This window comes from Salminus brasiliensis, chromosome 13 (genome assembly GCF_030463535.1).
Source record: "Salminus brasiliensis chromosome 13, fSalBra1.hap2, whole genome shotgun sequence".
In the NCBI taxonomy this organism is placed as follows: Eukaryota; Metazoa; Chordata; class Actinopteri; order Characiformes; family Bryconidae; genus Salminus; species Salminus brasiliensis.
This window is the reverse complement of record NC_132890.1, coordinates 7,436,406-7,452,858: the sequence shown is the minus strand read 5'-3', so window position 1 is coordinate 7,452,858 and position 16,453 is coordinate 7,436,406. Positions and strand designations below refer to the sequence as shown.

The window sequence follows — 16,453 nt, the reverse complement described above, 5'->3', positions numbered from 1 at the left end:
AAAGAGAGAGAGTGTGTGTGTGTGTGGGGGGGGGGGGTGGAGTGTATTGAGCAGTGCTGATGTTGGTCCCCCATAGCCTGGAGGTCTAAATTCTTTACGGTAAGCACTGAAGCTGAAGAGACAGCAGAAGTGTCCACTTTAGCCACCCCTTAGCAACCCCCCTATAGCGTAGCCCAGCAGAAGCTCCCCCCCTGGACCCTGCATATGCTTCCTGACATATGCTTAGCTACACTATATGGACAAAAGTATTGGGACACCTGCTCAATTTTGATTCTTCGAAATCGAGGGTGTTCACAATTCAGTTGATCCTGTTTTTGCTGGAGTAGCTGTGTCGAGGAAGCCTTTCTGCTAGATTCTGGGGCGTTTTTGAGGTCAGTATGTTGAATGATCTCCACCCCACCACATCCTCAACCCCCCAGATCATCCCAAAGATATTGGATGAAGCGCCATCATTGTAGAGCTCAATGTTGGGGCGCTTTATACCCCTCTAGCTTCTGTCTGTCAGATCTTTTCCTCTTTGACTATGTCTCAGCCATGTTTCCTTACTGCTTACTGTAAATACCGTATATGGAGGTATTTAATAATGTTGATGGTATCTCTAAATGAGGACGGTATTTCAGAATTACGATGTTTCTGATGAAAATGGCTAATTTAACGGTCTGTGCTTTGGTGTTTAGCTTGCTAGCTAGCTTATCTAAGCCTGGACTTACAAATACAAGCATGACAGAACCTGCCTGATTTGTCGTCATATCCCAGCTCAGCCCAACAGATGCCTGTGCCATGTAGAGTGATGAGGGAAGACAGTGCCATCTACCCACCTGGAGAGAACACAGTCTATTGTGCTCTCTCTGACTCCGACCGCTGATGGCAAAGCAGCATTGCTCGGGATTCGAACTTGCAACCCCTGTGCCATAGTGCTAACACATTAGTCGGCCGAGCCACTCTAAATTTTACGGTGGTATTATGGTATGCGATATGTGTACAAGCATGAACGCCCCCTGCTGCAGATTGGCTGGAATAATCTTGTGTGGCTCGACCAACTTCACTTTTTTGTTGTTTCCTATGTACAGAGACAGGCCAGACTTTTTTCCAAAGCACAAACAGACCGAGGAGCTAGCAAACTTTGAGGAGGCATTCGCTGTGTACTTAATTGAATCGTATACAGCACCTTTAGGTACAGCCTTTCCAACACCCCTGACCGCAGTCTACAGTTAACAAGCAGCACTGCTTGGCACAGGAATTGTTCATGTTCATCAAAGCACCTTCCTTCCTCTGAAGATCAGTTCTTACCTAAATAATGATGGCAGTTTCCTTCCCCAAACTGTTGTTAAAAGCACAGATTGAAACATATTTAAACAGCCGAAAGGTTTCAGTACTGATGAGCACTCACGTCACAAAAGAGGATAGCATATGGTGGTTCTTCATTAATGTTCTGAAAATGCTGGAACATGACAGGATGCAGTTATATATATATATTGCAAAGTCACATTAGCATAAAAACCTTTATTTGATTTTATTTTTTTACCCCAGTCATTTTTTGACAGGCAGCTTATGCATGTCCTCTACATCAGGGCAGGCCGCTCTGCACTGACCGCAGCGAGGATACGCAACCTGGCGCCCAAGAGGTCGTGTTCACTTCACACACTGTTGACCAGAAATGATGGTGGGACTGATGAGGAACAGAACTCATCTGGCCCTGCCAGGAACACTTCATCTCCTGAAACAGCTCTGTGACATTGGGGCGGATTGAGGAAGGACTACTGAGATTAGTGTGTCTTTTAAAGGGAAAAAAAAGAGATGGGGAAAACAGAGCAAGAGTTGTTTTACACAGAGTTAAGCTTTAGATCTCCCTCAGAGAAGACACCGCCTCAGGTAGATTTGCTCAGCGTTTCTTTCATTATTGAAGGCGGAACAGATTTAGGGGGAGCAATAACGGATTGCCTCGCTTTGTTTTAGCCTTGGTAGCACTTATAGGAGGAGCTGGCGTACGTTGGTGTGCTACAAGCTCCTCCATGGTCAATTCTGCAGTGATCCAAGCCAGGGCTTTTTGGAGTAAAAAAATACAGTCGGAGTGCGTGTGTTTGGGTGTGTTTGCTTGTGTGAAGGACATAGGGGGAGCAGACACTGTCTCTGTCTAATGCTGTGCTCATGTAACACTCAATAGTGTTTGGGAGATGTGTCTGTCAGAACAAACAGAGCTTAATGCTTTCTGTCTGAGAGCGGCTGGGCTGGATATTTAAAGCTCTGAGTACCTCCAATACTTCCCCTGGGTCAGTCTCTAGTATAGCAATTTTTAGCTGGTCTTGCCTCAGGTATTATGTTTGGCCTTTATAATGGCCCTTAAGCTTCAACATTCACATTTCTGGCATTTAGCTGACACTCTTATCCAGAGCGACTTACAGGGTTACTCATATTACAGAGGTCGAGCAGTGTAGTGTTAGGAGTCTTGCCCAATGACTCTTATTGTTGTAGCGCAGCATAGTCACCCAGGCCAGGAATCAAACCCTGGCCTCCCACATGGTGTGGTAGTTCACTGGCGGGTAGTGGGGTTAACTATTGCACCACACCAACCACATTACGGGGTTCTTTCGTCTGTCCTTAATAGGGATTTGTAATGAGAGGAACCTGCTTATGATACAGGGTTACAGGATACAGGATACAGGGGTTACAATCAATACTGTGCAATACTGTGAGCACGTCCACAGCGTTCAGGTGAAAGCGACCGCCCAAACATTCCTTCACAAAAAAAACTCTCTGTATATAAGTCTATAAATAAATTGTATGCATTAAATTATGCATTAAACCCAACAGCATGTTGATTTAAAACACTGTTTGTAAGTTTGAAGCAGGATAGCTGTGATGTTTTCAGCCGGGATCTGCAGGGTTGGGGCAGGTTAGCTCCAAGGGTTCAGATGGGTTGGAGCCGTGATGCTAACAGCTGGGCTCAGAAGGGTTGGAGCCATGATTCTAACAGCCAGACTCTGCAGGGTTGGAGCAGGTTAGCCGCAAAGCTAACAGCCAGGCTCAGCAGAGTTAAAACAGGACAGCCGTGGTGGCAGGACAGAAATAAGGAAAAGACAGGAATCAGAGAGATGCCAGCGTACACCCAGAGATGGCGGCACAGACTGAATGAATAACCCAGATGGCGCCCATGTTTAACCCCTCCTGGTCCCACTATTGTCCATGGTGGGTATCCATATGTGGGGCCAACATGGAACCCATGGACAAAACCTTCTGGTTCCCAGGTTCTGGATGAGCTACCCATACAGGCCCCACATGAGCATGTTATCTGGGTAATAAAAAAGCATGCTGTGTTTTTGAGAAGCGATACAGTATTGCAATGCAATTTTTTATGGGGCTTGAGTGATTTGAGGGGTCAGTACTGTACAGCAGTGGCCACCAACTCAGCTCCTGAAGATCTACTTTCCTTACGGTCCCCTTAGATTACACTGTAGATAGCACTAATGCATCTGCCAATGCATTCAGCCAAAGGTGGTCGGAACTTGGCCACACAGGAAGGTAGATCTCCCGCAACCTTCTTCACACTTTTTGGTTTTAAAGTTATGCTAAAAATGCTTCAGTGTTACCTAATCTTACTTTAGGAGACCCCATCAAGTAGAGACTAACTTAGCTTGATGTGCTCTGTTTCCGCCCTGTGTTGCAGTTCCAGGCATTAGTGGATGAAGGCTCTACAGGCGTGGTGCTGAACCTAACCGTGGATGACCGAGATGACCCTGCCACTGGAGCGTGGAGAGCTATCTATTCCATCATCAATGGAGATCCCAACCAGAGTTTTGAGATCCACACCAATCCGGACAACAACGAGGGCATGCTGTCTGTGGTTAAGGTACATGCCTTCATATCAGCTTGTAAAGCTAGTGAGCTTCAGACAGTGGTTCTTTAACCTTTTAAACCTCAACCCCCTCAGAAGTGTACATCTGTGGTCACCAACCCTGCTCCTGAAGTTCTGCTTTTCTGCAGAGTTTAGTTGCTGCCTTCTTATACCACACATCTGATCTCCAGCCTCTGGAGGATTTCTGAAGGGATTAATTAACTGGAGAAGGTGTGGCAGATGTTGAGGTTGATTGGGACTAAGCTGCACGGGAAGGTAGATGTCCAGGACTAGGGTTGGTGGCTATTACAGCAACCTTCCTCAGGCTTTTCTGTGACCTCTATGCAACTTAATGAATACATGTTACTTTGCAACCAATGCTGTCCAAATGTTTGCGGACACCCATTCTAATGAATGCAATCAGCTGCTTTAAGTTGCACCCATTGCTGACACAGATGTGCAAATGCACACGCACACACAACTAGTCTAGACCCTGTAGGGAAGCACTGTCAATAGAATAGGACTCTCTGGAGCAAATAAAGATAAACCTATTGTGGGCTAGAGGGGTATAAAGCCCCCCCAGCATTGATCTGTGGAGCAGTGGAGCTGTGTTCAGCAATGCTTCAGTATCTAGTAGAAAGCTTTTCCTGGACTGTAGAGACAGTTACTCCAATTACAGTGTATTAATGAATGCAATTGTCTTTTTTACCCCCCCCCCCCCAATTGTCCTCTCCAGCCTCTAGATTATGAGAGCAGTATGTTTCACACTCTGCTGATAAAGGTGGAAAACGAGGATCCTCTAGTGCCCGACGTCCTTTATGGCCCCAGCTCCACAGCCACCGTCTACATCACAGTTCAGGACGTCAACGAGGGACCTATCTTCTTCCCAGATCCTTTGATAGTCACTAAATGGGAGAATATCCCTGTCGGCAGCTTTGTGGCCATGCTCAATGCAACCGACCCAGACTACCTTCAGGTCCAGAGCATAAGGTAAGACGATGGAGCATGAGACACATCCTTCAAGCATGAGCAGCATTAGGGCTGGGCTTACAGAGCTTAGAGCCTGAATCTTTCTGCAAAGCCCCAAATCTTTTTTCACCTTTTGTTTCATTGGTTTGGTTCCATGAGACTCCATGAGACTTTCCCTGAGTTTGCTGGATCTGTAGCTAACAAATTATCATCTAAGCTGACTAACGTGTTATAACAAGCTTCTATTACCCAAGAATAGCCCAGTTTGGACAGAAGTCCCTGTAGTTACTGAGCACCTTAGTTACCTTAGTGTGTGATAAGCCTTTCTGCGTTAAGGGCTTAATTGTAGAATTTCCATACGGCGAGTTTATGATCACATTTAAACTCATGCAACTTCGATTACAAGTATATGCACATGTAATAAATATACAAGTGCCAGTCCTAAAAGCACAAACGCAGCTAGTAAATGAAATGAGAACAGTTTATTTTTTTGGCGTCTTTACAAGCAAAATAACAACGTTTCACCTTCAAAAGCTCTCTGGGCCGAGGGAGAGGATTGTCTGCTCGGTTAAGTTCACTTTGGAGTTTGACGAGGTGGATTGCAATGACACTGCAAACAAATCAAAGCTGGAGCAAGCGCGATAGCACAGCTTCAGCTACTCAGCCATCTCCCCATCTGTCGACTCTCACCTCTCCATTTTTCACTGTCCTTCTGCTGACAGTCTTACTGTTTCCTCCAAGAAAACGTTAGCCCATTGCTCTGCATCAAAGATTTCCGCCATCTGCACAAACTGTCGTTTCATTGGCTGGACGCATGGTAGGCCACTGACCAAATTCCCAGCACTGCAATCACTCAGATCGATGCCGAAGTGTCTGAAAATCATTGTGTTTACTGGGTGAGGTGGTGAAGTCATTATTCCATCATTTCAGTGCACTATTACCTTTACTGCGGTTGTCCCCAAAAACATAGAGGCGGACCATTCATTTAAGCCTAGGAATTGTGGGTTTAAGGCTTAAGTGTTTAACAGTCAAATAGCAGCTTGATAGCTGTACGCAATTCTATCAGCCTGTAAATTCAGACATTTCAAGCTGCTTCAGTAAAATTTGCTGTCTTCAGTGTCATGCAATGGCCTTACAAGTTGGAGCTTTTTACCATAAACACACACACACACATAAGAGGGACATTCAGATTATTGTGCATGACATTCATTATACCATAAATCCCCTCAAAGTGGAACCCCAAGGTTATGGGCAGTTTCAATTATGATTACTGCAATTTCATAAGCTGTAAAGGATTCCCAGCACTTTAGCAGAGAAACGATGCTGTAGAAGTGTAGAAGTGTCGAAGTGGGACTGGATTTTGAAAGCCAGTTGGTTAAAACTACCCTCTTTACAGTGGTGCTCTTTACTGAATAGCCATTAGTATAATAGTAGCATTTTTTCCGGCAGTGTTTTGATTCTGGTGCTCTTCTTCCCTTTGTCCTGCTTCTTCTTTAACATTTGAGAAGACTCACAGACTCAAGGACTCACAGACTTAAGGACAAGGACAGTGCAGTTGTTTTGTCTAGGTACTTCAGCACACTGGATCTGAAACGATTCTTATAACTGATCACAAGCTTAAAGAATCAGCTCATAATATTCCAACATATCCTGCAACAAAGCAGGTTTCATCATGGCACAGATACCTCGGGGACACCTCTGTGGCAAACCTCAGTCAAATCCAGAAGACAAACCAAGGGACTTGGTTGTGGAAGCTTTAGGCAAATCATTGTGTAGCTTAGCTACAGCCTACCAGCCTACTGAACCTCATTAGTATTATTATAAGTGGGTTATAAATCGAGTAGCCACTCCCATCTCAGTCATTTATGCAACAGATTTCTTATACTTCATACATTTATGATCATACATTTTTACAGACGTCCTGCAGTTGCTCCACCTCCTCATGTAAAACTAATCCTGTCCGATGCTTCTCTATATGGCTATAGACAAGCATCAGATCCCATTTTATAAGTAATCAATGCAGAAATGCTTTACTGACTTTTTTGTCACTGCAGGAAACAGCACAAATGTCCTCTGTCCAGAATGCTATGCGTGCAGAATGCTATGCGTACACTACGTGGTACACTGTAAAACCTGATGAGTTATCTGAACTCATCTAATACACAATGATTGAGTGAGGCGGCGGGAAGACAGACCCAGTATGTATCTCGACTATTTCTTTGTGGTAATTTGGCTTAATCACCTTAAGTTATCCCAACTTTCTGAGTTTTGTGAGGATTAATCCAGTAAGTAATGCAGGCTTTACAGTGTAACACGTAGCTGATTGGATGTCGTTATCGATGGATATCAGAGGGAAAATGCTGAATCGAACACCACATGGAAAAAGACTGATTCTATTCTGATCTGCTACACTGGATCTAGCCTGAAACAGCACACACACACACACACACACACACACAAAGTGTTTGAGTAGTCTGAGCATGAGTCTACTTTTAGATGCTCATCTTAACTGAAGTGCTTCAATTAAAAATAGCTCGCTTTAAAGAGAATATCCACCTTCAATATCAGCAGGTCTCCCACCCTCTCAGCACCTTAGAAAAATACACATTAGGGGGGTCGATAATAAGCGTAGGGAGGTGGAATTTAGTGGGAAGTGGGAAAGGGAAGAACAGACCCAATCAGACTCGGTTCGGGAATGGAGAACATCAACATCTGGATGGTCAGCACCCACTGCTCTGTAATAGAGGGGAGAATTCTTCATCAATTGAGGCGAAGTTACAGACAGAGCAGGACTGAATTTACTACCTCTAGGGGGCGCATGAGACAGGTTTGGGCCAGCAAAGTGTTTTTTTAGTGGATAAATCACTTTTTTCACATTTTAACTTGTTTTTTGGGTTTAATTGAGCCTTAAAGCTTCATAGATTTCAAGGAAAAAATATCATAAATATCATTTTTGTGTCAGCCAATACTCAAACATTAGTATTTAGTATGTATTTATATATGTATTTAGTATAGAGATGCACCGATTGCAAATTTCTTGGTGAATGTTTGAACGTGTTCTGACTCGAATCTGGTCCCTTTTTTAGGAATTATTTCTCAGGCATTTTTGCTCAGTAACAAAATTTGGAATATATATGTATATATTACAAGCTTTTGTATATATTGTATAAATTAATTGCACCCTTCATCCCCAAAGTAGTCAACCGCCGCATTTAACCCATCCATGGCAGTGAACACACACACACACTCACATTGTGAGTGATTAGGTCAGTAAAAACACACAACCTTTGATGGTGGGTAGCTATCTCAGCACCTGGGGAGCAGTTGGGGGTGTACAGTGGCAAAGCTCATGGAAGCCACATATTATAGCATATATATATAAATATGTGGAAATATGACTGGCCGATTCTTATATTGGTTCATTCTGGTTTCCTTTTATTTATAAGAATTATAAATGACAGCAAACAGAAACAATTTGCTCAGCTTTTTATTAATACGATTGTTTTTTTGTTTTTTGTTTTACAGGAATAAACAATATATATATATATATATATATATATATATATATATATATATATATATATATATATATATATCAGTGTGGTTGATCATTTTAGCTATTGTTATTAATTGTGTTAATTGTTCTCCGTTATCTGTCCGTGACAGTGAACAGTGCTGTACAAACACACAACCTTTGGTGGTATCTAGCCACCTCGGCACCTGGGGAGCAATTGGGAGTTCTCAACTGTTGTCAAGAGCATCTCAGCTATGAATGCCAGTCCTGGGGATCAAACCAGCAACCTTCCAGTCCCAAGCCCACTTCGGGCTATGGCTGCCCACCAAGGATGTTCCTTTTGTGACCTAATCAAACATTTTAATGGTTATTGTACTCGTTTTTCATAGACAGAACCTCAAAAGCTTAAAAACAGCACGATACACGTGTACTGTGCCGATTGTGAAAGTGCCTTCAAGTACTGTGACGCGAGGTTTTTGCCAAGTAGCCCACCCTTAAGCTGTTCTATGCTTCATTGGATCAGGGGAGTTTAAGTGGTTTCCTTGGATTTGCACTGTTGGCTAAGCGTGTGTGTGTGAACCCCGGTGTGCTCCTGTGATCATGTGTTCTGGATCATTCTAGTGGATCTGTGCCCTTACTCTGAGACTCCTCGTGACGGATGATGTGCACTTCTCCCTCCCTCTCTCTCCCTCTCTTTCTCTCGTTCCTTCCATCCCTCCTTCTTCAGCTTATTCCTACTGTAAATCTGTCCTCTGCCTGTGGCAGCGTCACCTCTTTTGATCTCCCTTTGCCAGTGAAAGGCCTTTGAAGTGCCATAGCTTACACCTGAGGCTACAGGGAGCGGGAGAGGACAGCAACAGATTGACACAGAGAGGGGGAAGATGAAGGGGAGGGACACAGGCAGAAAAGGACGAGAGGAGAGGACGAGAAGGGCACTGGGATAATCTCCGTCAGTATGTTTATGTATGTGCTCATTAAATTCCTCCCAAGTTCCCATTGAATTCCTTCTCTTCGCCGCGTACTCGCCGGAGTCCTTCATCAGTACTAAATATAACATCTTCAGCCGTGAGTGTGGGACGGTTTTGTGTAGGTAAGCTCTTTCGGGAACGAAACGGACGAATTCGCTGTGTGATGCACATAAGTAATGAATGTAAGAGAACTTCGCGATTCATGAAGTGCGTCTTTTGCGCTTTTCAAAGTTAATGCGAGAATGATGTGTGCGTGGCAGTTTTACTTTTCTAGGTACACTTACGTTTCTTTTGTGTGTGTGTGTGTGAGAGAGATAAAACAGCAGCCATATACCCACCGAAAGCAGCCAGGCAAACACTTTCAGGACCTTTCAGGAGCTTTATTCGCAGTAACCTGCACAGCCAGGTCTTCAGGCACAGTTCGCATCATCTCGTCCATCTTTATGAAAGGAATCCTCTATTCCTCTCCATTCCGGATTACATTCTCTCTTAAAGTATTGTTCTCTTTGTCTCCTGAAAGGGTGAATTGTCAACATTTTTCCCAGATAGCAAACAAGTCATGGCTCAGCTCTGGCCTGCTTTCCTTCAGATCACCGCTGTGGAATGACAGCGATGCCACAGCTGTGTCCAGTTGGGCCAGTTTTGGGCCAGAATAGAAATGTTAGGTTGCACACGACCCCCTTTTATTTAAGTATATGTTGTACTTTGATGCATAAATAGGGAGTATGTGACCTTGGTTGAGATAAAACAGCTCAGATGTCGTTTATCAAGCCTGTAGACGTTCGATAAAGCTAAAGTCAACAAAGTTTGTTGGAAGTTGGATAGCGCTACTATTCAGAGTGCAGTGTCAGTAAGAAAGGACTATACAGGGAGCCATGTCAGTCTCCCTCCAGCCTCAACCCCACCATATTCCCTTAAACCACCTTTGCATTTTGAAAGTTTTCAAGTATTGGCAAGGGCTTTGGCTAGTGGGCGGGTTTATGCCAATTTTAGGGGTGTAAATATAGATATATAAGTCTTTTTGAAAGAGGACTTGAGGGCGTGAGGGCTTGGGGTTCACAGTTTGTCATTTCCATGTACAGAAGCCCCATTACCCCCATGGCCTGCCAGTGGTCCGAAAGTGTTATTACAAACCTCTATTACCAAAGAATAGCCCCACCAGTTTGTACAGAAGTCTGTGTAGTTACAAAGTAATAAACCTTAGTGTGTAATAAGCCTTGGAGTGTTAAGGGGCTAAAGTGGCTGCTACAGCTTAGCCATTTTTGCCTCACCATACCCTTGTCATTACATGTAAGTGCCCTAATTGGGCCTCGTTTTGCCCAGAATCATCTGCTGTCTGGGTTGTCTACTCTTATAGTGACCTTTATGTTAACATAGCATTTAATATTGACCTGAACAGCCATCTGGTGTCAGCCTCTAGAGGCAGTGAACCTTATATTCACATCCTCCAATGTGTGGAAATGCACTGATACCTGGATTCCAACCTTTAAAATCATTAAAAACTACTTTCAGGTTGATTTTCATTACTGTGACATATTCCTCTGGTGATCATGCTAATTACCTTGCACAGACTCGGGGTTTTATTTTTACTGTATCTGACAGTTAAACAGCCAACAATTTTTTCTCTCACTGTTAAACACACATATGAAGACAATCAAAGGCAATCTGTGAGAAACCGAGAGAGAGCAGAGTCAGGTTGTGTTCTGAGATGAGCTGACAGACGCTCTGATGTCTTGGCCCGTTTCTCTTGCGTGATGGTATCGGTTTTGACCGAGTACAGCTGGCGAACGACAAAAGAATTTAAAGTAAATCATTAAATCTTCCACCAACCACTCGCATGACTTTGATCACTAGGATTTTTAGCCTAGTACGTCTAAAAAAAACATAAAGAGCAAAGCAAATCTGAATAAGGGCAGAATTACTCATCTTAACTTTCTAAACATCACGAAAGACCTGGATGAGACTGGGCTTATACAGCTGTATACCTCCAAACTGCAGAGAAAAAAAGGTACTGTATTCCACAGACTGGTAAAACCTAGTATTTAATGGGTAAGTAACTGCTGGGTATGTAACTAACTACAACATATGCACATAAGTATTGGGACACCTGCTCATTCAAGTACAGAGTTTATCCTGCTGTTGCTGGACGACTGGTTCAGAGCATCTCCGAAACATCAGGCAGGTCTCGTTCCATGCAAGAAAGGACAACCAGCAAACCAGCAACAGGGTCAATGAACTCTCATGGCTCCCAGGCTACCCTGTCCAGGCCGGATCCCACAGAAGAGCTACCATCGCACAAGCTGCTGGAAAAGTCAATGCTGGCAAGGTCTTCAGGGGTCTTGTGCATTGAGTCCATGCATCAGCAGGTCAGAGCTGTTTTGGTGGCAGAAGGGGGACCTGTACAATACAAGGCAGGTGGTTTTAATGTGATGGCTGATCTGATCTGTGTATTTTGTTGACTTCATTGAGATGTATGTTTGTGTGTGGTTGGACTGGAAGTGTGTGTCTATGTATGTTGAGACAGAGTGAGAGCGAAAAAGAGGGGGGGGTTGCTCATGAGATGTCAGGGAAAAATGAGGTCGACAGGAGACACAATCGATTGGATGCGGCAGTGAAGAAATGCAGAAGTGCTGAGCGGGAACATGGCTGCTGCCCTCTCTGCTGCCTTACAGTCACAGTCTGCCTTCACTCGAAGACTTTTTGCACTTTGAAAGTTGAATGTTTTTTTTAACCCCTTAACACTCCACGGGTTATTACACACTGCATTACATAGTAACTACAGGGACTGGTGGGGCTATTCTCTGGTAAAAGAAGTTTGTAATAACACGTCCGGCCTTGCGGACGGGCCCTCTCTGTTTAAGGGGTTAAATGATGTTAAAAAGGACAAAGATTTTCATGGGGTGCCCTATTTTTAGAATGAATAAGTGGATCTTAGGGGCAAAAAACAACATCAAATTAATTAAAAATGTATTATAGGAGCCCTTTAAAGGTTTTAGTCCTGTATGGCTATTTGATAGATCTTTAATAGCATGCAGAGACAGTACAGGAGGAAGAAGAGGTTACATTATTCAGAGTCTGATTCTGCTCTATCCTCTGATAATTCTCCAGGAGACTAGTTTTAAAAGATATGTAATTAACAGCCCAGATAAAGAAGCAGTGTTTGAGATAGGTGGGAGGGAAGGGAGGGAAGGGGGGTCTGCAAAATGAATATGTTCCACATGGGCAGGCCGCACTTTTTTTCTCTCGATGTGTGCAGCTGTATGACTTAGTCATCGTATGCTGGCATACAGTATTCATCCCAAATCCTTGAGGATGAGAGATATCCAGTCTGGTGTGCGGAAAGGATTGAATGGCCTAACTCCTAGGGAGTCATTGTTTGATATTCAGAGAACATGAGAGGAAAGTACATTCAAAGGAACAGGATGGAACTGCGATTATACCCTGGTTGACATTTGATATGTTTGTCTGACATGGTATAATCTCATAGAAAGCTTGTATGTGTGTGTGTGTGTGTGTGTTATTTTTTTTTCCGCTGCCGGCCCCCTGTGGCATTTGCTTTTAGCTGTGTGTATTGTTCTCTCATATACATGTAAAGGAAATAAAGCATTGTCGTGAATACAGAGCGAGCACTTTTAGCCAGTGGTGCTAGATTTCAATATGAGTCGCTGAAAGGAGCGTGGGCTCTGGAAAATGCCTCAATATGAAAGTAGTGTGTGTAAATAGAGAAGATCCTCGTGGCGTGTAGTTTTGTGTTGTAGTTTCTGAGGCGTTTGTATCTGTGTAAGTAGTTGGCGAAAGTTTATTGAGCTTATTGGTTGGGAATTTTAGGCAACACTGTTCTACACCTTCAGCTCTTAAAAAAGAAAAGTGCTTTAAGGGGTTCTTCACTGATTTATGATTCTATAAACAACATGGTTCTTTAGGCAAATTAATGGTTCCTCTGGAGTTTTTTTTTTCAAGCAACCTTTTGTAGAACCTTGTGGAGAACCATTTTTTTTTATTCCAAAAACAACCATGTTTGTAACAGCAACTCGTCAGTGTGAGCTAAGCCAAGGTTCCTTAAGCCTTATCTCCTTTACAAGCATTGTTCTTTAGGGAAGCAAAAATGGTTCTTCTACAGGATTGCTCAAAGAACCATTTGTAAAGCCTATTTTTCAAATGAACTTTTTGAAGAACCTTCTTTGGAACCAATTTTGATTAAAAAAACAACTTTCTTTGTACTAGCAATGTGTGAGTGTGAAGAACCTTTACATCAATGTGTGAGAGTGAAGAACCTTTACATCAATGTGTGAGAGTGAAGAACCTTTACATCAATGTGTGAGTCTGAAGAACCTTTACATCAATGTGTGAGTCTGAAGAACCTTTACATTAAGTGAAGGTTCTTTGAGCCTTTAGAAGGTTCTTCACACTCAAAGACCTCCTTTACAAACATGTTTTAATAGGGAAAAAAATGGTTCTTCTATAGTGTCCCACAAAGAACCTTTTTTTTTTTTTGATAGAACAATTTATAGAACATTTTTACAAAAAAAAAATCTTATTTCAGACAACTTTTGCAAGTTGAACATTTTGATTTCATAAACAACCCTGTTGGTAATAGCAAAGTGTAGGTACAAAGAACCTTTACATTAAGCCAATGTTCTCTTTAAAATGTTCTCCACAGATCTCCTTTACAAACATGGTTCTTTAGGGAAATTAATGGTTCTTTTATTAAAACGGTCAAATAACCTCTTGAAAAATCTTTTTTTTAAAGAAACTTTAGTAGGATTTTTAAAAGATTTGGAAAGAACCATTTGTAGATCCTTGTTCAAACAATCTTTTGTAGAATCACTTTTGATTCTTTATACAACCTTGTCTGTAATAGCAGAGTGCAAAGAACATTTATATCAAGCCAAGGTTCTTTTAGCCTTTGAAAGGTTCTTCACTCTCACAGATCTTTTTTTACAAACATGGTTCTATTGGGAAAACCACTGGTTCTTTCTACAGCATTGCTCAATGAACCATTTGTGGAGCCTTTTTTTAAGTAAATGTTTGTAGAACTTTTCATTAATAAAAACAACCATGTTTGTAAGAGCTATGTGTGAAAAACCTTTACATCAATCGAGGGTTCTTTAAGCCTTTCAAATATGTTTCACCCTCACAGATCTTCTTTACAAACATGGTTCTTCAGTGAAATTGGTCAAATAACCTTCTGTAGAACCTTTTTTGAAAGAAACTTCTGTAGAACCTTTTTTGGAAAGAACCATTTCTAGAACTTTTTTGAAATAACTTTAGCAGAACCACTTTTGATTCCTTGAACAACCATGTCTGTAATGGCAGGGAGTGAAGTACCTTTACATCAAGCCATGGTTCTTTTAGCCATTAAAATGTTCTTCACTCTCACAGATCTCCTTTACAAACATGTTTTTTGGGGAAAACCACTGGTTCTTCTACAGCATCACTCAAAGAACCATCTGTAGAGCCTTTTTTAAAATAATCTTTTGTAGAACCATTTTTCGTTCCGTAAACAACCATGTTTGTAAGAGTGATGTGTGAGTCTGAAGAACCTTTAAATCAAACAAGGGTTCTTTAAGCCTTTAAAAGGTTCTTCCCCCTTACAGATCTCATTTGCAAACATGGTTCTTTGGAAAAACCACTGGTTCTTCTACAGCATCACTCAAAGAACCATTTGTAGAGCTTTTTTTAAAGAACCTTTTGTAGAAACACTTTCCTTTATATTTAAACAACCATGTTTGTAAGAGTGATGTGTGAGTGTATAGAGAACCTTTACATAAAGCGAGGGTTCTTTAAGCCTTTAAAAGGTTCTTTACCCTCAGAGATCTTCTTTACAAACATGGTTCTTTAGGGAAACAAAACAGATCTTCTATTTTGCATCACTTAAAGAACCATTTCTTTTCTAGAAGCACCTTTCTTTTCTGAAGAGTTCGCTGTAGAATCGCAGAATATAGGCTGGAGTGTTTTGGAGCTCCGTAACCATCCAGTGTTCCTCCAGCGTTCCGCTAGGCCAGTAATGCAGATGTCTGCGTCTAGGCTCGGCGCAGTAGGCAGCAGCCGGTTTTTTAGCTCTGACATGTTTGCTGAAAAGGTCTTCAGAGTGTTTTCTTCTCCCCCAGCCCTTTTGTTCTGCGCTGTCAAACTTGCTTTGGATAAGGTGAGCTGTGCGTCAGAGTTAGCCTCGGGGAAATCACAAATATAGAGGCATGATCTGAATTATAGGAGCACTCACTGGGTGCACGCTCACTCATAGCCACAAGTGGTTGTGGTGGCGGGAATGCATTTGCGAGTATTCTTAGAAGCCCAGGAGCTTTCACAACGAGGGGAAAATCATTGCTAAAATTATGTAGCATTAAAGGGCATGGTATGATTAGAATAAAGACCAATGTAAACAAACAGGTTCTATAAATTATAGACGTTCAATGCTGCAGAACATCTCACCGGCGGTACATTCAGGAACCATGGCCTTTAAAGGTGCTTTAGAATGATGTATATATATAGTAAGTGTGTGACTTTTGGTTGGGTGAAAATACTGGTTTTATAAATGCGGTATAAAATGTGCTTTTGTAGGTCTTACTGGGGATGTCACTATCCAATCCAGTGACCAGGGGCCAATCTTAGCATTTCTAATGGATAGGGTATTAGATTTCCGGTCCACTTTCAATGCTTAGGTCCTCTAGGCGCCGTTAATAGACATGATCCTCAGCTGCTGCAGACAAACTTCATCAGTGACATTAATTCGGTGAGCAAAACAAAACAGAGCTGTATTTGAGCTGAGCGGAGACGTTAGCAGTTAAACCTAAAGCTAAAGTTGGCTCTAATGCTAACTCTCCATTCCACCTTAAATAGTGCTGCAGTTACAGTACGTACACTTGAACAGCAGAGCACCACTGCTGCAATATTTAAGGTGGAACGGAAAGTTCAGAGAGGAGGAAAACTTTAGCTTAGAGTTAGCTCAGAGGCCTCGCTGTAAACGTGATGCAGCATCAACTAACGGCTAACGGGTAAAGCGTGTGTGAGTTAATCTGTCAGAAGAGGAGGATCTAAACTCGTCACTCTTCCAGAAAATGTGGGTCTATTTTGTCTGAGCTGCCAAAAGCACCCAGTCTGGTTGTAGTTGAGCAATGATAAAGATATTCTACTCCATTATCTCCATTTGGGAAGATCTGATGTTCCTCC

At 42.4% G+C, this 16,453-nt stretch overlaps 1 protein-coding gene across 1 annotated transcript in view; it reads left to right on the top strand.

Annotated features, from left to right (window-relative positions):
- Positions 1–16,453, top strand: part of cdh13 (cadherin 13, H-cadherin (heart)) — a 487,795-nt gene that overhangs the window by 406,180 nt on the left and 65,162 nt on the right. The window contains exons 9-10 of the mRNA XM_072694879.1: positions 3,665–3,847; positions 4,569–4,822. Of these exons, the coding sequence (XP_072550980.1) occupies positions 3,665–3,847; positions 4,569–4,822 (437 nt within the window). The remainder of the gene's footprint in view (positions 1–3,664; positions 3,848–4,568; positions 4,823–16,453) is intronic.